Source organism: Camellia sinensis, chromosome 8, assembly GCF_055761805.1.
Source record: "Camellia sinensis isolate YWXY chromosome 8, ASM5576180v1, whole genome shotgun sequence".
In the NCBI taxonomy this organism is placed as follows: domain Eukaryota; kingdom Viridiplantae; phylum Streptophyta; class Magnoliopsida; order Ericales; family Theaceae; genus Camellia; species Camellia sinensis.
This window is the reverse complement of record NC_138968.1, coordinates 166,632,965-166,658,367: the sequence shown is the minus strand read 5'-3', so window position 1 is coordinate 166,658,367 and position 25,403 is coordinate 166,632,965. Positions and strand designations below refer to the sequence as shown.

The following is a 25,403-nucleotide window of genomic DNA, read 5'->3' as shown; positions in this document are numbered from 1 at the left end:
AAAATCAATCACAGCCACTCTATATAACTACACAAAATTTATATCTATGTGTTTGTATGTCATACTTGGTGAAAAAAGCACCCTTGTGAGAAGCTTCACTGTTTCTGTGTAGAGGAAGCGTACCTTTTCATTTTGTTCCTGTACATAATATATACACCAGGAGTTGCTAAGTTTATGCGAGAGTTACAGCTTTAAAACCCATGATTCATGACTGAAAATGAGTCCTAAAATTATGTTAAAGCCCATGATTCATGACTGAAAATGAGTCCTAAAATTATGTTAAAGCCCATGATTCATGCCTGAAAACGAGTCCTAAAATTATGAAGTATTGTCAGTGATTTCCTCTTCATATGTTTTCCAATCTGTTGTGCCATGATATGTGCTTTCCTTAACACCCCTGAAAGTTGGAGTGGGAGGGTTCATGGACACCCAACTTGGTTTGAAAAGATGTGAAACTGATTTTAGGCAGGGCCTTCGTAAACAGATCTGCTGGTTGAGCAGACGAGGGTATGTAACGAGTGGTGAGATGCCCCATGGCAACTCTCTCTCGGACAAAATGGTAATCGAGCTCAATGTGTTTAGTACGAGCGTGAAACATGGGATTGACCGACAAATGAAGAGCACTGACATTGTCACAAAACAACTGAGGTGGCCGTGTAAGTGAAACTCCAATATCCTGGAAGGTACTGTATGTAGCGCCGACCACAGGTTTGGTTTTGATAACTTGAATGGTTTATTTCGTAACTCCCTTTCGTGTATATCGTTTATGATAAAAATTAGATCTATCCGATAATCGGAATTTGTTCAATTTTTTCATGGATGATATACACAAAAAGTCCTACAAAATACACAGCTTGAATCATAAAAACAGGACGTGTGGTGGACTACACAGATCCAAACAACACCTTGCCGTCCGAGTTATGGACCAGAGGCAAGCCTATCCCCTGAAGGTAATAAGGTTTTTTTCTTTTACTTGTTCTTTTCTTCTTCCATAAAGCCAATTGATTGTATATTTTCTCTGGGAAGGGATGGTTGGATACCTTCTTACTTGTTAGATCAATTTCTAAGACTGACATGAAGATTTCACTTCTGCAGATTGGATGTTGAGTAAGCCTTCGACCATAGCTTAGACTAAGAATAGTTTTGAGGGAACTGCTGTGTTTCTTTTTCAAACTCAATGGCTTGTAATTTGATCCCCAAAAGGGCATATTGGGTAGCTTTCATCTATACAGTTCTTGTTTCACATGCCTGCAATGGCTTTTATCTTTCGGAAAACTACATGCATACATATTCAACAGGCGAAGAAATATATGCTAAAGTTAATTCATTGACCTCTATTTACAATGCGCTTCCCTTCAGCTATTACAGCCTCCCGTACTGCAAACCCCATATGGGAATAAAGAAAAGTGCAGAGAATCTTGGACAACTCCTCATGGGAGACCAGATTCTCAACTCTCCGGACCGTTTTCGTTTGAACGTCAATGAATCTGTAATCCTCTGCACCACAAGCCCATTAAGTGAGCATGAGGTAAAGCTATTGAAACAGAGAACTCGTGATCTGTATCAAGTAAATATGATTTTGGATAATTAGCCTGCCATGAGGTTTGCTCAACAAAATGGAATTAAGATTCAATGGACTGGGTTTCCTGTTGGGTATGCACTGCCAAATAGTAATGAAGATTACATCATCAATCACCTCAAGTTCAGGGTTTTGGCTCATGAGTATGAAGGGGCAGGTGTGCTGATAATTGGTACTGGGGAAGAGGGTATGGGTGTAATTCCAGAAGCTGAGAAGAAGCAGCCTTCTGGATATGAGATAGCCGGTTTTGAGGTTGTCCCCTGCAGTGTCAAATATGACCCCAAAGGAAGAGGGTATGGGTGTAATTTCGTCATGGCTTCTGGTTCTTGGGGCCGGGACCCTTTCATTTGGAACCATATTCATTGAACTTTTCTTCATCCTCTCTAGCATCTGGCTCAGGAGGTTCTATTATGTCTTTAGATTCCTGCTTGTTGTCTTCTCGTTATTGGTTATCGTTTGCGCAGAAGTATCTGTGGTCCTTACCTACATGCATCTCTGTGCTGAGGATTGGCAGTGGGGGTGGAAAGCATGCTATGCATCAGGTTCCGTTGCTCTTTATGCGCTCCTCTTCTCGATCAATTACCTGGTTTTTGACCTTAAGGGCTTGAATGGACCTGCATTGGCTATACTTTATCTTGGGTATTCATTGATCATGGCCATTGCGATCATGATATCTACCAGCACTATTGGCTTCCTCACATCGTTGTATTTTGTCCGGTACCTTTATTCATCGGTGGAGATTGATTCCAAAGGTATATTTGGCAAGTCCCATGGGCTGGTGCAAGGGATCAATCCAACATTCTGCTTTTGCAAATTTTGGCTTGCTACACTATCATGTCGCACAACATCAACAGGTTACAGATTTTAATAATGTTGAAGTTATGATTTAGCTGTCTCATTCTCAATGTGCTCTGCCTGTGGTTTTTTTTGTTTGTTTGTTTGTTCGTTTGTTTTTTCCTCTCACCTGTCACGTACTGGAAACTAGATGTAATCAATTAAACTTTCTATTCTAGTATGCTCTTTGGATTTTATGGTGAAAGGATAGGCAGATTATATTGCAAATGGTGGTGTTTGTTTTATTGACTATATGATGCAGCCCTCTGTTTGCCTGGACGGCTCCTGCCATGGACCAGAGTAATGTGGTTTTTACGGTTTATTTATTTAAAAATAATACATCCAACATTATAATTTATAATTTTAAAATTATCACTTTCATATTATTTTGGATGAGATTTATATGAATTAGAGGGATTGTGTACACCTGCATTAAAAAGATTTACCTATAATTATTTTTTAATCACTTTGTTTGATTTTAGTTTTCAAATATAGTTTTGAGTTTTTTATTTTTTGTATTTTGTCATCTTTGGTGAACTTTGTTATATTTTAATTATTTTATTTTTTAGATACACTTAAAAAGTAAAATATCGGTGGGCAAATCTTTAAAAATATAATTCAAAATACAAAAGTTATGAAAATGCACCAAATTTTTTTTTTTTTTTTTGGGGTGTGTTTAGTGAAAGACAGAAAAATATAAAAAATAAAATACTCAAAAATCGTTTTTGAAATTGAAAACATTGGAACTAATATTTTGTATCTTATACTTGTAAGAGGGGCTAATTTTAGCCCACTAAATTATTTAGGCCCAATAGCCCAAGATTAGTGGGCCCGAATTTATCGCAAGTCCAAGAATCGGTGGGCCCAGATTTATCGCCATCAAACGGATTGAATCGCTCTAAGCCTCGAAAGGGTTCGGATCCACGAACCTAGAGACTTACTCGGGCCCGGACTCGAAAGGGTATTAAGCAAGCCTAGAGATCCGAGGCACTCGGACTCGAAAGGATTCGGATCCACGAATCTAGAGATCCGAAGTACTTGGCTTCGAACGGATTCAGACGCAATCTAGAAGTCGCTCCGTTAATGAGTCCCAGAACACTTGCGGGCTCGGAGCTTTCCGGGGTCTACGTACCAGAACCATGGGCGTAATGGAGTCCGAACAAAGGACCCGATCCCGAGGACGGTGAGTGGAGATAAATTCACTCTTCGGTTAAACTAGCCTATACCCGGGTCGAGGTGGCACGACCCCGGGGGGTCCATGAGACTCGGCAATATTTTGCGGCAGGACTTCCTCTGGGACTACCCCTGACCCTTTGGGATGATTGGGGATCATTGGTTAGGTGTGGCTAAGAAGAAGGGTTCGCCGAGGGAGTGATCTCCTCTTCGGGGTTTTCTCATCCTCGGAGAAGTCACCTCCTCGGAGAAGTCACCTCCTCGGAGAGGTCACCCCCTCGGACAAGGTGGTTAGAGAGAATATCCCCCATGTGCCTTGCACATGGGCTCCATCCTACATCATGAGGTGCCTATAAATAGCACCCACCCATAGCTTTACAAGGGATGGATTTTGGAGATTTTTAACTCTTGGGAAAGAACTAATTTCCCTTCTCCATTATCAACCTTGAGAGTGAAAGTGGGAGATCAATGGGAGAGCCTTGCCATTATTCTATTCTCTAGCCATTTTGCCTTCTTCTTCACCCAATCTCTTATCTCCATCATCTCCCTTGTTGTTGTGTTCCTAAGTTGAGATTATTGAAGAATCTAAGCCTCTCATCATATTCTAGAGAATTCGAAGTTGTTCTTCAAGGATCTTCGAAGATCTTCGAATTTTCCAACTCCTTTCTTGAACCCTCTCCTACATTTTGGCGACTCTGCTGGGGAGGCGGATTGGTTAATGGTTTCAACGAGATCTGGAATCCACACAACTCCAACAAGGATGGTGGGAGAAGATGAAGTTCACCAACAAGGATCCTCTAATGGTGGTGACGACAGGACCATGGCTCCAGATCAACCACTTTTACTTGAAGCCATTCAAGGACTTCAAAATACTCAGCAAGAGATTCTTACCACTCTTCAGAATCTCACTCACACTATGTTGGTGATGAGTTCTAACTTTGCACCGGCGCCAAACGGAAATCAAACTGGTGGTGGAGTTATTCCCGCCGGAGCGCAAAATCAAATCCAAGGAGAAGTAGGCCCCAATCAGCCTATGGCTCATGGCAACACGGCCACAGTAACACATGCTCAAACCACAGTAGGCGGCAGCAGTTTGCCCATGCCCGGGCTCCATGGCGTGCCGAGCCAAGATCCAATGGTGACTAGGGGAGTTTCTGGTGTAATGAACGGCACTCCAACGACTGTTGGTGTCCAGGAAAACATAAGGAGCATGATGGCGCAAAAGGGAGCTATGCCCGTACCTAATCTTGTTACGCCACCAGTGAATGTTACCCAAGCACCAAGCGGGCCTCCTTTGGTGCCAACAACAAATCTGCAAGCACAACCCGGTATAGCGGCGCCGTGCGGTGGACTCTATGGGCCTCAATTCAATATCCCATCACCAACTGGCTTGTCTATAGGTGCTGATGGCCAGTATCGTCAAATGTCCTCACCAATGATGAATTCGCAGCACCAGAATGGCCAAGACGCCCCTAGCTCAGTCTTCGGGTACATAAGCCAAGTCCCGGGAATACCACCATCAAACTCTCTCCCTCAACAGTTTCTCACTCTCGCCGATGTGCAGGCCATGTTCGATCTCGAACGGGGCAAGAGGACCTTACCCTCTTTGCCTGATCCAGACGTCAAGCCGCCTTACCCCATTGAGATGCTGAGTTATCCATACCCTGAGGGGTATACAGTGCCGAAGTTCATCAAGTTCGACGGCAAACAAGGAAGTGCCCGAGAACATGTTGTGCGATTCATCGAGACTCTAGGTATTCATGGTTCAAACCACGTCCTCCGACTGAGAGAATTCTCTAAGTCCCTCACCGACCGAGCATATAGTTGGTATGTTAATTTGGCCCCAAACTCTGTCCGAAGTTGGGAGGAAATGGTTAACAAATTCCACTCCAAGTTCTTTCAAGTGGCGGAGAAGGTGACCACACTTACATTGTGTAAAGAGAAGCAACAAGAAAGTGAAGACATCCTTGACTACGTCAAAAGGTTTCAGGACAAGGCCGTAGATTGTCATGAAGCAGTCGAGGAGAGTTATCTGGTTCAAATCTGTCTAGAAGGGGCATTGAGCAGATACAAAATGTTTCTAGTTAATCACAAGCTACCCACCTTCTCGGCATTAATAGAAGCAGCTCGGAACATTAGCATTCCTCATGATCAGGAGTCCGGATTTAAGGCCAGTTACAAGACTAGTTTCAAATCGTCTCGTGGACCTATTGTTGCTGCTGCCTCTGCCCCAGATACCCGAAATTCACAAGGAGGAGGTCATAGAGGCCAGAAGAGAAAGCAATATAATGGTGAAAAGGGGAATGTTTCTTATCCATGTGGAATCGAGGAAGTGAAAGCTCTAGTTAAGGAATGGGTGGCTGACGGAGAGCTAAAATTGCCTTATGTTGAAGAAATGCCATCAAAGAAAGACCGTGAGAGCCCTGAATTCTGTGTCTACCATCGTACATTGAAACATCCGACAGAGAAGTGTTGGACTCTCAGAAAAATCTTCAGAGATAAAGTCGAGGCAGACGAATTGAGGTTCAAAAAGCAAGGGACTCAAGACATCCGAGAACAACCATATCCTCAACACCGAGACAAGGGCAAGAATGTTGCTATGATAGCTTATGAAGGCCCGATGATTGAGGCTATCGCCAACCTCGATGACGATGATTGTTATTTGGACGACATCCTCGAGCCAGAGGGTGAGCAAGTTTACTATAGAAGTGCTCTCGATCCAGAGGGCAGAACATTTATGACTCATGGCGAAGATCCCTTTGATCCAGAAGGAGGAGAAGAGTACTACGGAAGAGGAGGGCACCATGTTTATGTGGCATCTTATTTTGAAGAGACCGAGGAGATGGTTAACTACGAGCCTCCAAGAGTGGAAAAAGATCCGGATCACTATGCCAAAACCTTGCAAGACTGTGTAAAGTTCAAGCAGTTCTTTGACCAGCTTGGACTTTCCAAGGAGGCAAGAACAGAAATCACCAAGTCTATCATTAATATAGCCGAGGCACACCATGAGGAATGCATGTCGACTGAGGGGTCTATCCCGAGGAAGGCAAAAGAGCAATCTAGTGCCATTACTTTCTCCGAGGCTGATCGGAAGTATCCTTTTTCTCACAATCGCCCGCTTTATGTGACTGCTTTTATTAACGGGGTTGAGTTCAAAAGGGCCTTTCTAGATAGTGGAGCCTCTATCAACATTATGACTCGCGCTACTCTAGAAAAAGCCGGAATCTCTGAAGAACGCATTGTGAAGCAGCCGATAGTCATCACTGGCTTCGGTGGAGAAAGGAGAGTTACTATCGGATGCGTAACAGTTGATTTAGCCGTTGGAAAAATTCGCTCGGCCACCAAGTTCCATATTATCGATTCTGAGACAAATTATCACATCATTCTAGCGAGGACCTGGATGCATAGATATGGGGCTGTACCATCGAGTTATCATCAGTGTGTTAAGGCAAAATGGGGAAAGAAGACGGTGACAATTCAGGCTACAGAAAGGCCTTTCGAGATCCATGAAGCTCATTATTCTGATGCCATCTACTTCACCGAACTGGCTGTCGAAGAAGTTCCCACCACCTCTAAGCCTCGAGGGGTCAAAATTCCTCGTTGGGAGGATATCAAAGATGACAAGGAGCTGATGGCAGAGTCAAGTAAGCGGGCAATGTCTAGACCAGAAAGTCCGCCTATTCCTCGGAAGGTGATGAAAGTTCGAGAAGGAGGCAAGATGGTGTACTATTTATGATGGTGCATGATGGCCACAACCCGAGCAGCTGGTGAAAGCTTTCCAAATGATCTTACAACTCTAGGGGCAAATGTCAACATTCCACGGAAGAAGTCTATCTATGACATTTACAGTTTGCATTTACTGCATTGTCCATGAAGTTCTATCTTTCTTATGTTATGAAGAAATTTATTTCCTCCATATTATGTATCTCCATTAAAAGTTATTTTTCTCTACATTGTATATCTTCATTGTGTTATTTTGCTTGAAACAGTTTTCAATTTTGTTGCCCCTCAAAGAAGAAAAAGGAATGGTAGACTCAATTACCAACCTGAAGGGAGTTTTCTTGACACAGTAGAAGTATACTTCTACTCGGACCTCCGAAGAGCAGCCATGGCTTTCATCAATGCAAGCTTTGAGGGTCTTTCTTGCTGAAGTAGAGTGTGTGCTCCCACTCGGACTTCCGAAGAATAGCCCTTACTTCCATCAATGCAAGCTTAGAGGGTCTTTCTTATTGAAGTAGAGTGTGTGTTCCCATTTCGACCTCCGAAGAATAGCCCTTACTTCTGTCAGTTCAAGCTTTAAGGATCTTTCTTGTTGAAGTAGAGTGTGTTCTCCGCCTCGACTTTCGAAGAACAGATCTTGCTTCCATCAGTGCGAGCTTCGAGGGATAGCCTTTGCTTCTATTAGCTGCCGAAATAGAAGTGTGCATCCACTCGGACTTCCGAGGGATAGCCTTGTTTCTGCTTAGACTTCTGAGGGAGAGCCTTGTCTCCTGCTCGAACTCCCGAGGGATAGCCTTTGCTTCCATTAGCTGCCGAAGTAGAAGTGCGCATCCACTCGGACTTCCGAGGGACAGCCTTGTTTCTGCTCGGACTTCCGAGGGACAGCCTTGCTTCTGCTCGGACTTCTGGGAGACAATCTTTATTTCTGTTGGTGCAAGCTTGGTAGACTCGGTTATCTTCCAGAGGAATCTTTCTTGCCAAAGTAGGGTGTGTACTACCTTCGGACTCCCGAGGGACAGTCTTGCTTCTGTTCGGACTTCCGAGGAACAGCCCTTGCTCTCATTAGTTCGGGTTCCAAGGGCCCCGACGTCGTGGATTTCAATCAAGAATTCATTTGCCTGAAATAGCAAAACCGACAACTGAGACAAACAATATAAATTTCAGATCATGATTCAGGCATTATCAGAATGGGGCAACATCAACAAATAATAATTATCTATTTAAGCTACAACAATTTTATTACTCTGAGCAAGTTCATGAAAATGCAACAATCAAGTTTTTGTCTCTCCGGGCTGGTTTCTCTCAAGCCGACGTAAAACTACAACAGTCACACAAAATTTTGGCATCAGCTATGTATTTTTTCCCAAGCATCCACAAGTTAAACAAACAACAATATATCATCTTTATTATTCAACGAGAGGAAGAGGGAGCCGAATTTCATACTTACAAATTTGGGCAGTTAGAGAGGTGAAGTCCGAAGCCGATACTGGAAATTTAAGCTGAAATCAGAGAGGCTTTACAGACTGTAATCAACAAGACTGGGCTAGGCTTGGGCAAGACCACACACGTTGCGTTGAGAGGGCGAACGTGCGTGGTCAACGTCGGATAAGCTGAAGCCGGAAGCAGCGATATGGAGCTAGGTTGGGCAAGACCACACACGTTGCGTTGAGAGGGCGAACGTGCGTGGTCGACGTCGGATAAGCTGAAGCCGGAAGCAGCAATTGATTGTGCACAAGCCAAGGCTAATGTGGGTAATCCGAGCTCTAAACAAAAAAAATATATATGTATGATAATCAATATATATATATATATATATATTTGCCCAAAGTTTGTCAAGCCAAAAAAAAAAAAAACACGAAGCACCAGCAGATTCGAAAAAAAAAAAAAAAAAAAAAAAAAAAAAATTGATGCTCAATACTCAACATAGTCCCATCGTGCCTTCTCTCAAATGATAAAAGCCAACAAGCCATATTCAAGTCAATTCATCAATGGAATTTCAAAGCTCAGACATGGGTTTGAAATTTGTTTTTCTTCAAGAAGAAGTTATGTAAATCAGGACAGGGTCAACAGAGTACTACCTATCTCAAGCCAGATTGTACAAGGGCCAAAACTTATCCAAAATTTTGAAACCCCAAATCAAGAGAAAAAAGGTTTTGAAAAGGAATGAAAATAGTTGAGAGGAAGACCAAGGCCCACCAAAAATGGGTTTCATAGTAGATCGATGACGGCGCGAGCAGCGTGCGTGAACAGTGGGCTAAAAGGATGTTGGGCAGGCCAACACCGCGTTGAGTGGGCGGCGTGGCCAGCTCTGGTCGGTCGCGGCTGGTAGCAACAGTGAGGTCACGGATGTCGGACACAAGGCACGTAGGTCGTACGAGCTGGTGGTTGCACGCGTAGGGCAGCTGCGAACTGAGCCGCAAGCAAGCAACAATCGTGATACCGCGGCGGAGCTGGTGTCGGATCTGGCCAACCGTAGCAGCAGCAGTGGCGTCGCAGACGAGTCGGTGTCGGCGCTGGTCCGCGAAATCGAGCTTCGGTGTGCAGGCTGCGTCAATGAGCCGAAGTAGAACACCAACGGTGAGCAGCAGCTTAGGTCGCGACAATGGCTAGGCCGCGACGTCTGCGGCAGTCGGAGCGGGGCTAGGTCGGCGGTGTTGCTTGAAGCTATGATGAAAATTAGTGTACAAATTGCAGCAGCCCCTAGTTTGTTGAAGAAGACGAGCACGTCGGTGGCCTTTAGCAGTCCAGAATGAAGTCTTCTTGGAGAGGAAGAAAGAAGCTGGGTTTGCGCCTGTTGAAGAAGATGAGTTGGGTCTGTGCTTGTGGCGGCTGTGCAACAAAAAGAAGGTGTATAGAATAGGGTTTTCAGGCCTTTCTTTAAATAAAAAAAAGGGGAGCATTATTCTTGAATAATCTAAATATGTGTATGCCATGTTTGCCAAACAACCGAAAAAAAAAAAATGTCCATGAATCTTGTACAAAAAATGTTTTAATCCTTTGGTTAAAAAAAAAAAAAAAAAAAAAAAAAAAAAAAAAAAAAAAAAAAATAAATAAATTTTTTGCTTGTCAATTTTTTTTGTAAATTGAAGTGCGTCATCAACTTTATCCATAGACTCTGTCGTGACAAAACGTTTTTTTTTTTGGGGAACGTGATGCGAAACAGGGTCGAAGAAATGACAGTATGCATGTCTGAGAAATTTAAAATTTCTCATACACGCAAGGGGCAAATGTAAGAGGGGCTAATTTTAGCCCACTAAATTATTTAGGCCCAATAGCCCAAGATTAGTGGGCCCGAATTTATCGCAAGTCCAAGAATCGGTGGGCCCAGATTTATCGCCATCAAACGGATTGAATCGCTCTAAGCCTCGAAAGGGTTCGGATCCACGAACCTAGAGACTTACTCGGGCCCGGACTCGAAAGGGTATTAAGCAAGCCTAGAGATCCGAGGCACTCGGACTCGAAAGGATTCGGATCCACGAATCTAGAGATCCGAAGTACTTGGCTTCGAACGGATTCAGACGCAATCTAGAAGTCGCTCCGTTAATGAGTCCCAGAACACTTGCGGGCTCGGAGCTTTCCGGGGTCTACGTACCAGAACCATGGGCGTAATGGAGTCCGAACAAAGGACCCGATCCCGAGGACGGTGAGTGGAGATAAATTCACTCTTCGGTTAAACTAGCCTATACCCGGGTCGAGGTGGCACGACCCCGGGGGGTCCATGAGACTCGGCAATATTTTGCGGCAGGACGTCCTCTGGGACTACCCCTGACCCTTTGGGATGATTGGGGATCATTGGTTAGGTGTGGCTAAGAAGAAGGGTTCGCCGAGGGAGTGATCTCCTCTTCGGGGTTTTCTCATCCTCGGAGAAGTCACCTCCTCGGAGAAGTCACCTCCTCGGAGAGGTCACCCCCTCGGACAAGGTGGTTAGAGAGAATATCCCCCATGTGCCTTGCACATGGGCTCCATCCTACATCATGAGGTGCCTATAAATAGCACCCACCCATAGCTTTACAAGGGATGGATTTTGGAGATTTTTAACTCTTGGGAAAGAACTAATTTCCCTTCTCCATTATCAACCTTGAGAGTGAAAGTGGGAGATCAATGGGAGAGCCTTGCCATTATTCTATTCTCTAGCCATTTTGCCTTCTTCTTCACCCAATCTCTTATCTCCATCATCTCCCTTGTTGTTGTGTTCCTAAGTTGAGATTATTGAAGAATCTAAGCCTCTCATCATATTCTAGAGAATTCGAAGTTGTTCTTCAAGGATCTTCGAAGATCTTCGAATTTTCCAACTCCTTTCTTGAACCCTCTCCTACAATACTATAGATTTTATCTTTGACGTCACAAAGGAAAATGCGAGGGAATTGAAATTACTTTTATTTTATTTTTTATTTTATTATGACAATAAAGAATTATTTATTAGAGAAATGTTTGTTCCTTTTCTTCTTTCTCTTCATTATAATGAGACAAAAGTGCCATGCACCTTTTGGGGAGAAGGGGTTAAACAACATGATTATTAGGAGAAATTGACAATGTCCCCTTTTTAAATGGTGCATATCGTAATAAATTATAATTTTTTATAGTGAATGTTATGATTATTTATAATATGTATTAAGACATTTTATAATGAAGTTATGAATAGCGAATTTATGATGTGTATCTTAAAGTTAAGGATGATAATGGTATGATATTTTGTGATTTTTATTATGATACTTTGAAATTTTGTTATGATATTTTTTAATAAAAAAAAAATTATAATTTTTGCAGTGAAAAAGTTATGAAAGGTATACCATATGCACCTTTTTGAAAGTGCACATTGTAATATCTTCTTGATTATTATTATCTACTTTTACAGATGACACAAAATGAAGAGAATGATAATAAATAAATAAGAACAAAAAACAAAACAAAACATAAAAAAAGATTATTAATTTTAAAAAAAATATATTATATATATTGTTAGTCCTCAAAATTTGTGCTTTTTTGATTCTTCATCGGATGGTTTGGGTTAAAGCTGCTCAAATTGCGATTATACTGCAATTTACACGAAATTCATGAGGAAAAAAAAAAGTTATACAAACAAATAAATATAATATTATATATATATATATATATTTAAAGCACCACTTTAAAAGTATGACACGTGCGATGCTTGTGAATAAAAAACATCAGTCATGCTAGGTATCATGAAAAACTTTTCATGAAAATAATCATGAAAGCTTTGTGACCTTTAGATTACATTTAGAATAAAACACCACACACTAATCAAGGTAATCCAATGATCATAATTCTTTCATGATCATTTTCATGAAAAAAATTTCATGATCCCTAACTTTTCTCAAAAAAACATTGTAAGCTGAGTTGACTTTCACAGCATATTGCTCTATGGCAAATGAAAGTAGGAACTGAAGGAGTTAAATTCATTGGCCTAAGACGCTATCAAAGAAGAGACTACCGAATCACATGGAAGCCAATTGAATTACAACTCTGATGAGAGAAGATGATAATCTCTTTAAAAGAAAATATCAGAAATTAAAATAAAGGTCAAAAAATATATATTTTGTTAAATAACACCAACGACAAAATCATGAAACTAGTTTGGCGAATCCAGAATGAATGGAGATCTGATCCCAACCTCTAAACTCTTGTTCCTCGGTATATCATTCATCTGTAAATAACAAGAAAGGAAATTATTATTAAAAAATAAATAGACAAGCAGAGACTTTCCAGTGGTAGAAAACAAAAAGCATAACGCAAAATCCATAAAAGTAGACAGCATTTGGAAAATTCAAAGGGATCTCTCTCTCTCTCTCTCTCTCTCGTTTTGTTTTGTGTTTTTTGGGATCATGAAGTAGGATCAAATGTTAGTTCTATACAATAAATAAAATAATTTGTAGTCCGATGTTTCTTCAAATAAGTCATGAAGGCACAAGAACTTCTGATAATTAGCAATCTATTTTTACCTGCAAAAACAATGCACTTTCAAGTATACTTCCTCTCATTGCAGCATTGAAGATGCAACAGATAAATGCTAGAACCATTTTATCATTTAAGCCAGAAATAACAATAATCAAAGCATGAATGAAGATTATGCACTTCCCTAACAATCACATATTTGCTATGCACTTTCGAGGCAGTAGTTCTTGCCAAATAAGTTTGGGCCTACAGTTGACAAAACAGGTGAACATTTAACAGTCACATGGTTGAAAGGTTTAGGCGGACTTGGACTTGGTGGAGTATGAGCACCTCACAGGGAACTTCTTGGTTTGATTGCTCCATCTCTTTCCTATTCATCCTCTGACTTCCTCGGTATGTGTTTTGCCACTCCCCCATAGACCTCTGACCAAGGTTTTAAAAAGCGGCCGCAATCGTTACGTAACATCATTACGTAACGGTTTTGGTGTTTACCATCACCTGTTACGGCTGCTTTTGCAGTGTGATTGAGATTCACAAGTATGTCGGCCGTAACGGCTGCTATAACGGTCATAATGGTGCCGTAACGGCTGTAACGGCTTGTTACGCACCGTTATGTAACAGTTCCAAACTGCATCTTTCGAAGAAAAAAAAAAAAGCGGGAAGAGGGATAGAGAGAGAAGAGGGAAAATGAAAAGGGAAGATGGAGGAATAAGAGATAGAGAGAGAAAAGAGAGAAGATGATAAACATGTTATTGATTTGTTAAAACCGTAAGACCTATGCTATTTTATTCAGCTACTATTACTCAACCATTTTGTTTGTATGCGTCTATCTAAATATTGTTTGAAAATAATAATAATAATAATAATAATAATAATAATAATAATAATAATAATAATAATAAGTGTGGTCATTATCTATTTATATATATATATATATATATTTAGGCTATTATTTATTTTTTTACTTTTATCATTGTTTAGTGATTGATTTTTTTGTAAAATATCTAGAAAATATAACACCTATAACTGTATATTAATACATTTTTTATACATGTCAATTGTTTTTTGATTAGTTTATTTTATTTTTATTTACTAGTTATCCAAAAAGAGAATGAATATTTAAGTGATCCAAACCCAAACCAAAAAAAAAAAAAAAAAAAAATTCTTTATAATTTATTTTTTAATTTTTATTTTATTACATTAGCATGTATAATTTATTTTTTAAAACTATTCAATTAAAAGTTGCATATGCTTCCACATGTATAATAATTAAAAAAATAATTTTATATATCTAAGTCCAATAATTTTTTTTTGTTGCCACAAGCATAATATGGATTTATGACATATAAAGTCATTAATTATTAAAATAAAATGTAAAAAACTCAGTTTATATTGATTTAAAAATATGAAATATATTGGATCATAATTAAAAATTTACAAAAATTGATCAATATTTATTTTAAAACCCAATAAATATGATTATGGAAAAAAATGTGTATCGATAAGTTTTTTTTTTTAAATTGTGCGAAAAATAAAAAAAAATTCACGGTTCTGCTTACCGCAACCGTTACACTACGGCCTTTACACCCCGCAACCGCAACCGCAACTGCGCCACCGCCACCGTTACGGCGACCACAATCACTTTTCAGAACCTTGCCTCTGACGTTCCACATTTAGAAAGATGTCAAGACATGACTAAAGAGTAAAAATAATAAGCATTTCCAGCAGTGCAGAAGTCAAATTCTTTAATGCTGTGTTTGGTTGGGGGATTTGGGGAGGGATTTGAAAAGGGAAATAGAAAAGGTAGGTGAAATGTGAATAAATTATGCCTATATTTCACATAGTTTCACACACCTTATTCCTTTTCTTTTCCAAATCTCTCCCCAAATCCCCCAACCAAACACAGCATAAGGGAAGTGGATGAGACTGGCAATCAGGAAGAGAAAATTTGGTGTGAGTAAGATGGGGCGGACGACACATTAGTCCCTTTTTCTACTCCTTTCTTGAGTGTTTCACTTACGTTGTGTTTGATTGAAAAATTTGAGAAGAGATTTAAGAAGGAAAAGAAAAAAGATAAGTGAAATATGAATAAAATATGGGGCAAACTTCACTTTATTCTCTTGTGGTTTGCCCCATGTGCAGATCAACCCCCTCTCATTTACAAATAACCACATAACCCGCATGTGCTTTATGGATAAAAATGCACCGTTACAAATTCTGTTTAAACTAACCAGAAGTGTAATACACACTTCTTTCGAATGTGGGCATGAACACAACAATATTTTGAACTTAAAATGCTATTGTCAAAACTACATTGTTTGGAACTAGGAAAAAAAAAAAACTTTGCCGAAACCCTCTTCTCTTTCTTCTTTCTTCTCCCTCTCCACCCTCCCGCCGGTGGCACCCTAACCCTACCCTCTACACCCCGCACCCCCACCCTCTTCTGTTGATCTTCTAAAGATCCACTACAACAAATTTGGGATTTAAAGACGAAACAAATTTGTCCCAAAATGTATATATTTCGTCACCCAAACTAATTACGACGAACATTTTTCGTCACCCGTTTTGTCTCCAAAGGGTCGTCGCTAAAGGGTCTTAGAGACGAAAAAAAAAATTCGTCATTGAAAATGATAAATTTGTGACGAATTTTTTTGTCTCCAATACACTTTGTTGGGAACATACTTGTAAGTAATTAGCGACAAAATATTTTGTCATTAAAGAAGAAATTAGAGACAAAAGTATTTCGTCATAAATATAAGAAATAGAGACGAAATAATCTTGTCACGTTTAATATAAACGAAGACGAAATTTTTTTGTCAAAGAAGCTACCAATAGAGACACAAACAAATTCATCATTAAAAATGATAAATTTGTGACGAATTTTTTTGTCTCCAATACACTCTGTTGGGAACATACTTGCAAGTAATTAGCGACAAAATATTTTGTCATTAAAGAAGAAATTAGAGACAAAAGTATTTTGTCATAAATATAAGAAATAGAGACGAAATAATTTTGTCACGTTTAATATAAACGAACACAAAAAAAAAAATTGTCAAAGAAGCTACCAATAGAGACAAAAACAAATTCATCATTAAAAATGATAAATTTGTGACGAATTTTTTTTGTCTCCAATACACTCTGTTGGGAACATACTTATAAGTAATTAGCGACAAAATATTTTGTCATTAAAGGAGAAATTAGAGACAAAAGTATTTTGTCATAAATATAAGAAATGGAGACAAAATAATTTTGTCACATTTAATATAAACGAAGACGAAAATTTTTTGTCAAAGAAGCTACCAATAGAGATAAAAACAAATTCATCATTAAAAATGATGAAATAATGTCAAAAAAAATTCGTCACACATTGAGGGTAATAGTGACAAAATGTGACAATATTTTTTGTCATGACAAATTCATTTAGCGACGAAATAAAGAATTTATGACAATTAATTATCCACCTAAGCCAAATAAGAGACAAAAAAAACCTTCTTTAGGGATGGAAAATTTTGTCAATAATTTCATAATATTTTTTTTCACATTATATACCTATTTTATCAAAATCTAAATTTTAGTTCAACAAATATGACCCTGTTCATGTTGAAACCTGTTGAATATAACAATTCCATCACAACTTAACCTAACCTGTTATCAACACATTTACGAATTAACAAAATGAAAATATCCATTCATCATTACAAATAATTTCATCCTGATATAATAAAATAGTGAAATATCCACAAAATATCCAAAAGTTATAACTTGTTCAATTCCACCAAAAATCCAACAATAACTAGTGTAACTCCAAAAAGTATGTGTATCCTTATCAAACAAAAATGAACATTCAAACAAATTACATCATTGTTGCACGTCAAAAATGCCACCCCAACCTAATCTGCAAAAAAATAAATTAAAAGTTTTAGTAATTAATCAATTATACAAAAGATTAAAAACATTAGTAACTCATCAATTTACAATTAGATCAATTATACAATTTATCCCTGTAACAGACTTTTTTTTAGATTATGAGAACAAAAAATTAATTTTAAGGCTAATTCACAAATGGTGCATCCCATTAATGTGCCGTAAGTTCATACAACTTATATTGGTCTCTTCTAAGGTGTTTCTATTGGTTCTTGTACAAATCTATAATTGTGTGATAATTTAGCATTTCGACAGCCTTTTTTCAAGCTTTAAGTATAGAGAAAAAAATATATTTTTTAGACTAATTCACAATTTATACATCATGTGCACCTGTACAAATTGGATGTCATATGCATGTTTCCATTACTTCCTAATTCTTCAAACATGTATTCTTTTATAAAATTTGTTATATTAAAGTTAATATACTTTACCAAGAAGTATGTCCACTTGTGGATGAGTCCCCTCCACTTCCAAAGTGTCCAGTGAATCCTTTGGTCCTCAAAAAGTTGACAACATCAGCCATTATCTCCTCTTGCTTCTTCTTACCCTCTTTAAGATCTTCTATTTTATTGTTCTGCATTTGTATTTGTTCCTTTTGTGTCTCTATTTGCATCTCAAGGCGCTTCACATAATCATTTGTTTCATCATATATGGTAGTGGCTCTCCTAATAGAGGATAAAGGTCTCATGCCAAGTCCCTTCACATAGCCAGACCTTGGCTTTAGGACTTTGATTGATAGCTCTTCTGCAGTCGAAGGGGTTGATCCCGGTTGTGAGAGGTGATCAGTCTGTGTCTGTATCATATTTTCCTATCAAATATAAAAAAAATTAAATAATTATTAGAAAATTAAATAAGATTATAACAAATAGTATTCTAAAATTTTGTTAATAAAAATTGCAATATATACTCACATAATTACACTGAGCTTGAGATGAGATCCACTCATGTGTTTTCTCATTATAGTGTGTTTCCTTGTACAACTCTGCTAGATCAGGTAGCATCTTCTTTTCTCGTGCCTAATTCGATAGACCAAATATTCAATAAATAAAGCTAAGAATCTAATATAATTGTAAAAGTGCAAGGATACGTACCAGTTTTTCTACTCTAACAGGGATTGACCTAGAACCACACCTATGTTTTGTATACATCCTTTCTCTGTTCGCGATGTTGGCCTTTGATTGTTCCTATAAGGAAGAATGACCAATATAACAATGAAATGTATCATTAGTAAGACAAATATGTTGGCTTTTGATTGTTCCTGTAAGGAATAATGAACCAATATAACAATGAAATGTATCACTAGTAAAACAAATTTAATGGTTGATAATAAAGAAATTGCATTGTTCCTCTCTATCATTTTCCTATATATTATTTCAACTTAAAAGATATTTCAAATTATTCACTAGTTTCATTCAATTCTGTGAAAAATAGATTAGAGGACTTGTTGAGATTTCATCATAAGATGGTTTTTCTGGGCGAAAAAAGAAAAACGAGTAATTTACACCGTTCACAAATATGGGGCATATAAGCATGGGCAAGATAGATTATGAAAAAATCCATTTACATTTCACAAGATATGGAACAATTACTGATACCAAACTCATAACCCTTTCTTTCTTCCACAACTTTATCAAATCTAAAGTTCTGTCTCAATACCCTATATTAGTTACTTAGCTAGTTGCTTACCATTATCATGAAACTTCAGACCAAACCCAAGAACAAACAGAAAATTAATACAATCATAGAAACTGAAATCTTAGTTCTTTATTCTATGATGTGAAAGATGCACTTTAACGAACCATAAATTAATCTCCTATTATGCGAGCCTTCCAATCCATGTTTAATAGTTTCCCTTTCTCATTTTTCCACTTATTTGGTTTTTATTATGTTCCACTTACATGCTTAGAAGATAAAGGGAAACGAATACATATGGAATTTCACAGCAAATTGATTGTGTTCTTTCTAGTTGTTTTAGAATCTCTCCCTATTCTAATCAAATTCTTTCTTCGCTAATATAATAAAAAAGATGAAAATGTTACCAGAAATTCTTTAGTGTTCCACTTTTTATCAATAAGATCTATCCACTTGGTAGGATCGACATTCTTTGGTGGGTGGTTTCTTGCATACTCCTCCCCTTTAGCCTCCTTCAGCTCCATGAATTGTTTGTGCAGCCTATAGGTATGGTTACTCAATCTCCGACCAAATTTTGTGTTCATTGCCTTCTCTATATCAACAGGGTCTCCTTGTAAATCAAATTGATCCTGCAAAAAATAGATAAGTCATAGATAATTCTTATAAAAAATAAAATAATTACAATAAAATAATTAAGATTTCTAACCTATTATAAAAATGAGTAAAATCTCCTATAAGTAGACAACGAACTTACATTCAAGCGTTGAAACATCGCCTCCTTAACGAAGGCATCAACATACTTCCACCTACGAACACTTGGATTTGGTAAACGAGTTCGCACTTCTACACCAATCTTTGAGGCTAGTTTTGAGGCATAGTCCCCTACCGGTGCACGAAATTCTGGAGGGATAGGCACGCTAAGCTTTCCATCTTTATCAACAAGGCCTTGAACCTTTTTGCCTCGAGTCGGGCCACGAGCACGCTTAGCAGCTGATATTGTGAAGCCATAATATTGAAATAGTATGCGAACAAATTTAATTAAGATCTCAAATCAATGTAAATAAAGAGTGTGTCTTACCAATAGTATTACCAGCAGTCACCTCAAGTTGAGGCTCCACATTGAGAGGTGGTGGCGGATTGCTAGTCACCTCAGGACGTGAAGAGGTATCCCCCTCTTCTAATGCGTGGGTCAATGCCTCATGATGAGATTGTGAACGGGCTCTCGATGGTATCTCTAACAGCTGAATAACATAATAAAATATGAATATATGTAGAAAGATATACATGTCTATGTGTGTATGAATTGAAAGTAACAAGAAAGAATATATTTCACAATGCGTAAATGTATAGTACCTCATGCTCAAACGAATCATAGGTTTCAGTGTCACTGCCATCTTCAGCCTCTGACGGTCGATAATCATCGTCATTTTCCTCAATTGGTATTTGTTTTTCCTTCCTCAATTTCTTATGTTGAACCGTAGCCTTCAAACAAGTTGTTATATTCTTCACTCCTAGAGCATTCATTCTCTCACGATTTTTATTAATATTCTTCATTCTTTGTTTCTCATAGTTCGTTACCTTCTTAGTTGCGGTACTTGGTTTGGTCAATTGCTTTTTTGTAGCGTCCATTTTGCCCAACTATAAAGCATAATTGAACATTTTTTTGGTGGATACGCATAATTGAACATTAGATGTAAAGAAAAGATAATTATATATTTCTATACATAAAGCATAAAGCAACAACAATCTCAACAAGTGGATATGTCATATAGGCTCTAAATCATTGAAATATGGCTAGAGTGATATGGATGATTTTTGTTTTTACCATTTACTTATCATAGAACAAATTAATTACAAAGCCATTAGACACACAATATGACCAATCAATGATAAACCTACATAACAGTGGATGAACCCCACAACTGAAATTCAACTACATTAATTAAGAACAATGTTCATATAGAAACTGCAAAATAACTATATTTTTTCATCATTTTTTATTATGTAGTCATTAGCTAGCTACTTTGTCCTTTGTTAGTGCTCTACTCCCACTATGCTCAATTTGGTTCAATTAATTTACTGTTTGATGTTTAAGTGCTTTTACCAAGTTGGTTTGTGGAATGTAACAGTTTGGTTGTTTTGGATTGTGGCTTTATGAAATTTTCTATACCCTTATTTGCTGTGCTAAAAGCTTAAATTTTTAGGACTATTAGCATTAATACGAACACGGAAATTGCTTTCAAGTCACTACTTAATTCATGACCTGTTTGGTAATGTTGTGTGTTTAAGGTTGGTTGGTTGTTCTCAAATTTTGTCTTCCTTAAGTTAGTGATTTTTGTTATTTTTGTCATTTTTTGTTATATTGAGCATATGTGCATATGTGCATTTTCTTAATTTGAGCATATGTTCATGATTTGACAAAAATGGATCAGAGAAGATAAAGATCACCACTCCTAGGCCCAATGTTGAAATAGAAGTTGAGATTAGATTTTTCATTTCCCCCTGTTTTTGTCCCATGGCCATCTCTATATTTGATACCACATATATTTTATGGAGGAATGGTCTAGTCTTATAAAGAATTTTTTGAAGGCTCTTCCTTACTCTCTTACTTCAAGTCAGTTAACTGCTGTTTCAGAGATTATTTGGGATCTCAAGCGGCCAGTTCCCATGAATTGACTTTTGCAGGTATTGGATTTATATTTTTTTCCCTTAACATACTGTTGTTCTTTAATTTGTATCTCATATCTAATCAATTGTTGTTGTTTTCAAATTAAAATTTGAACTTCAATAGATGTTGTGAGACTTTTAAGTTGCTATTTTTGGATTTTGTCTATGAATTTTTACTTTTATTTTGGGTTGAAGTCACCTAGTATGTATTTGTTCCCTAGCTGTGTTGCTTATTGTGCACTGTGTTTTGTGTGTTTGTGCTCCTTAGTTGAGATTATATATCCTCCTTGCTTGTCCATGTGAGAGAGGGAGGGTGTTAGATAGCTTGATATATATTGGACATTTCCTAACAACTTAAAATTTTGAGAGAATTGGTAATCTAAGACAGTGAACTTATATTCATCCTAATTTCTTTACCCCATTTAGCATAGACACATTCACATAACTAGGCACCCACACCCACCCATTTGTCACCCTACCCCACACACACTTGCACACGAACTCATTCATAGAGAGAAGTCAACTATACAACATTGTTACACCGTCGGTTTGGGTAAAATCCTTGCAACTACTTCGACCTTATATGTCTCTACCATATCATATATTCTTTATTTGATGGATAAGACATAGGGGGATTTGGTTGGAAAGAGATGTAAGATTTATTTTGTCACTTACCCAAAAACAATTTATTATTTGTCTTCCTTTTAGCCTTCAGTGACATCTTCTTTTAAGGGAATCTCTTTGTTTTGATTATCTCAATCGTTTTTTTCTCAGGGAGATGTTGGTTGTGGGAAGACTGTGGTAGCTTTTTTGGCATGTATGGAGGTTATTGGTGCAGGTTATCAGGTAGGCCATGTAAAGTTTTCATTATTGATATTGGATAGTAGTGATTGACTTCAATTATGAGATTTCAGAGTCTAATTTGTTTGTTTGATAATTGATTTCTTAGCATGGTGTTTAGTCTCAACATTTGCTCCATACGTAATGTTACAGAATCACTTTAGATTACTTTGTTTATTTGTAGGCAGCTTTCATGGTTCCAACTGAGTTGCTTGCTGTCCAGCACTATGAGCACTTTCTTAATTTGAGCATATGTTCATGATTAAATATCTTTAAATAATATATATAAAAATATATATATTGAGCATATGTGCATTTAAATATATATAAAAAATATTTTTATATATAAAAAATTATATATTCTATGCCAATAATATATATATATATATATATATAAAATTATGAGAGAATAACTTAAAACAAAACAGAGCATCACATATTATAAACAAAACAAACCAAACCGCTGATTCATCTCTACAATGAACAAAACAGAGCATCACATATTATATATTCTTTCCTAGGTAAACAAGCAATCTCTATCATCTCTCTCCACTAATTCATCTTCTTTTCTCTCTCTCTCTCACTGATTCAGCAATTGGGTTTCTCTCAATCCCACTTCCCTCTTCCATATTTTTACTCCATGACTGCACCACCATTTGTTGCCGAATCAAAAACTCGTCGACTTGAATCTGCATCGCCATTCGCTCCATGCTTCTACGATTCATATTTTTGCTTCCTTTATCTTCTTTCTTCCTCTTTGCTATTTGATTTTTCATGGTGCATTCTCTCATACTGTATTTTATATATATAATCTTTTCCAAATCATTGTATATATTTGTCAAATCTTTTCTAAGTCCCAAAACCGTAACAATCGCACTGAATCTCACCAAACCGTATAGACCAGTTTGGTGCGGTTTATATGTGTATCTCGGTCTGTTCGGTTCACATAATTACAAAATCGAATAAATCGGTTCGGCCCAAAACTGGGAAAAAAATCAGCCGAATGGTGAACAATGAATATACAAACTCTACAAGCAGAATGAAATAGATATCAAGCAGAATGAAAAAACAAAATTGCAGATTCATTGTACATATTGATAAACCAAAAAACTCTACAATGAACAATGAACAATGAACAAGCAGAATGAAAGCACACCAGAGGAAGAGCAGAGGAAGAGCAGATGGTCTTGAAGATCACAGCCTTTCAACTTGATGGTCTTGACACAGCCTTTCAACTTCTCAGCCGATCCCTCACAATCGTTTTTTGAGGAAGTTTTTTTTTGTCTACAATGGCCCAACTTCTTAGCCTTTCAACTTCTCAGCTTTCAATTTTATTTGGTTTCATTTTTTGAAAATGATTTGGAGTTATTTTTTTTTTTTAGATACACTTAATTTAAATATACTTAATTATCTTTTTTTGAGTCACATTATATATCTATTTTTCTATACATATTTTTGTAAAAGTAAAAAAGTATAGTTATTTAGCACTTCTGAAACTATCAGTAAGTTGATATTAAAAAAATTTACTTTTTATAATGGCATAAATAATTTATATATGATTTTTTTGAAATTATTTTTAATTTAATAAAATATTAAATAGAATAAAAACAAATTTCTTACAAAATAAAAGTATTTGAATAAAAAAAGGTAAGAAATTTAAAATTTAAATATGGTGTTTTCATTTAATCTGAAAATAATTCTAGATGAACAATAAATTATCATCTATAACCCTTTTTTTTTTAAATAAAAAAGTTTAACAAACTAAAAAAATCAACATTTCTTTCTAATTTATTTTAGCAAAACTAACTTTTTAACAATTTGAGCCAAAGATATTCTTATTCTTTATTTTAATTTCTTTAATTGACAATTGAAATTAAAAAAAAAAACAAAATCCACCATGTTTGGTAAGTACTAAAAAAGTTATGTTTTGTTCTTTTGTGAAAAAAAAAAATTATATTAAAAAATATTATTGTTCAAGTCCTTATAGTTTAGAAGGACATAAATTTTTTTTATAAAATTTAAAACCAAAAAAAAAAAAAAAAATTTAATAGCGATTAATAATTTGAACACGTGTATTTAAAACAACTTATATTTAGACCAATAATATTATGATACATTATTATGACACGTGTGAATATTGATCTCATTCTAATTGTAGTAATATATTTTGAAGAAGAATTTAAATTTAAAATTTTATTGTATAATTTAATAAAGGATGCAAAATTTTATCACAGTTAAATTTTTTATGCAAATTATGAAAACAAAAAAGATTGAAATTAAAATTTAAGTCTCACAATTTTTTCACAATTTATTTATTATTTTTTTAATTTATCACAAATTTATTCATGTAACTTTAAACCCCCCTTGCTAGAATTGTAAACTTAAGTGAGCTCAACCCAAGCACCTTGAGTCGAGCGTAAAATTTTTTAAAGATTGAATAACATAGTTTTTAATTAAGTGAGAACCTATGCAGAAATTCAAAATTTCAAATTAAATTTGAGTGGATTTGGGCAGAACCACCAAATAACTTGAGCAACCAAAACGAAATTATATATATAAATATATGAATTATTTGCTAATTTATTTTTTAAAATAATAAATTAGATTAATTAAAAATTTAATATTAACGAATAAAAGAAAAAGCAATATACTTGAGATTTCCAATAGAATTTTTATTGAAAATATACCTTATAGAAAGGGATCATCGAATAAAAGGTTGTTTGAGAAGTGTCATATTAGCTCATTTTTTTTTTATAATCTTTTTATCTTTTTTTGGTCACATCACATCTCTACTTTTCTACACAGCATTTCGTAAAAAGTAAAAAAAAAATATACTTAATTATCTTTTTGGGTCACATTATATCTCTACTTTTCTATACATATTTTTATAAAAAGTAAAAAAGTATGCTTATTTGACACTTCCCAAACTACCACTAAGTTGATGTTAAAAAAATTTACTTTTTATAATGGCATACACAATTTAAATATGATTTTTTAGAAATTCTTTTTAATTTAAAATTACAACAAAATATTAAATAGAATAAAAACAAATTTCTTACAAAATAAAAGTATTTGAATAAAAAAAAGGTAAGGAGGAAATTTAATAATTTGAACACAT

At 36.5% G+C, this 25,403-nt stretch overlaps 1 protein-coding gene, 1 long non-coding RNA gene and 1 pseudogene across 2 annotated transcripts; 1 reads left to right on the top strand and 2 right to left on the bottom strand.

Moving 5' to 3' along the window:
• The first annotated feature begins 1,177 nt into the window (after positions 1-1,177).
• LOC145798262 (transmembrane 9 superfamily member 12 pseudogene) lies at positions 1,178-2,090 on the top strand (annotated as a pseudogene).
• A 5,562-nt stretch (positions 2,091-7,652) lies between these two features.
• LOC145797296 (uncharacterized) lies at positions 7,653-9,642 on the bottom strand. Its single transcript, XR_014338656.1, has 4 exons — positions 9,503-9,642; positions 8,754-9,069; positions 8,550-8,624; positions 7,653-8,424 (listed from the first exon to the last, which is right to left on the bottom strand). It is a non-coding gene; the product is annotated as an uncharacterized LOC145797296 (long non-coding RNA).
• A 7,931-nt stretch (positions 9,643-17,573) lies between these two features.
• On the bottom strand, positions 17,574-20,660 carry LOC145798261 (uncharacterized). Its single transcript, XM_082885770.1, has 7 exons — positions 20,132-20,660; positions 19,857-20,019; positions 19,533-19,768; positions 19,186-19,407; positions 18,238-18,330; positions 18,058-18,162; positions 17,574-17,954 (listed from the first exon to the last, which is right to left on the bottom strand). Exons 1-7 carry the CDS (start codon positions 20,405-20,407, stop codon positions 17,574-17,576), a joined length of 1,476 nt encoding a protein of 491 aa, XP_082741896.1. The 5' UTR covers positions 20,408-20,660.
• Between the last annotated feature and the right edge of the window lie 4,743 nt (positions 20,661-25,403).

What these genes read in the sequence shown, in the direction of transcription:
- LOC145798261 (XM_082885770.1), bottom strand. Translation starts at nt 20,407, where the DNA reads ATGGACGCTACAAAAAAGCAATTGACCAAACCAAGTACCGCAACTAAG. An exon ending in ATGATTCGTTTGAGCATGAG is followed by an intron (nt 20,020 to 20,131) that starts GTACTATACATT and finishes TATGTTATTCAG; the next exon opens with CTGTTAGAGATACCATCGAG. An exon ending in CTGTTAGAGTAGAAAAACTG is followed by an intron (nt 18,163 to 18,237) that starts GTACGTATCCTT and finishes CTATCGAATTAG; the next exon opens with GCACGAGAAAAGAAGATGCT.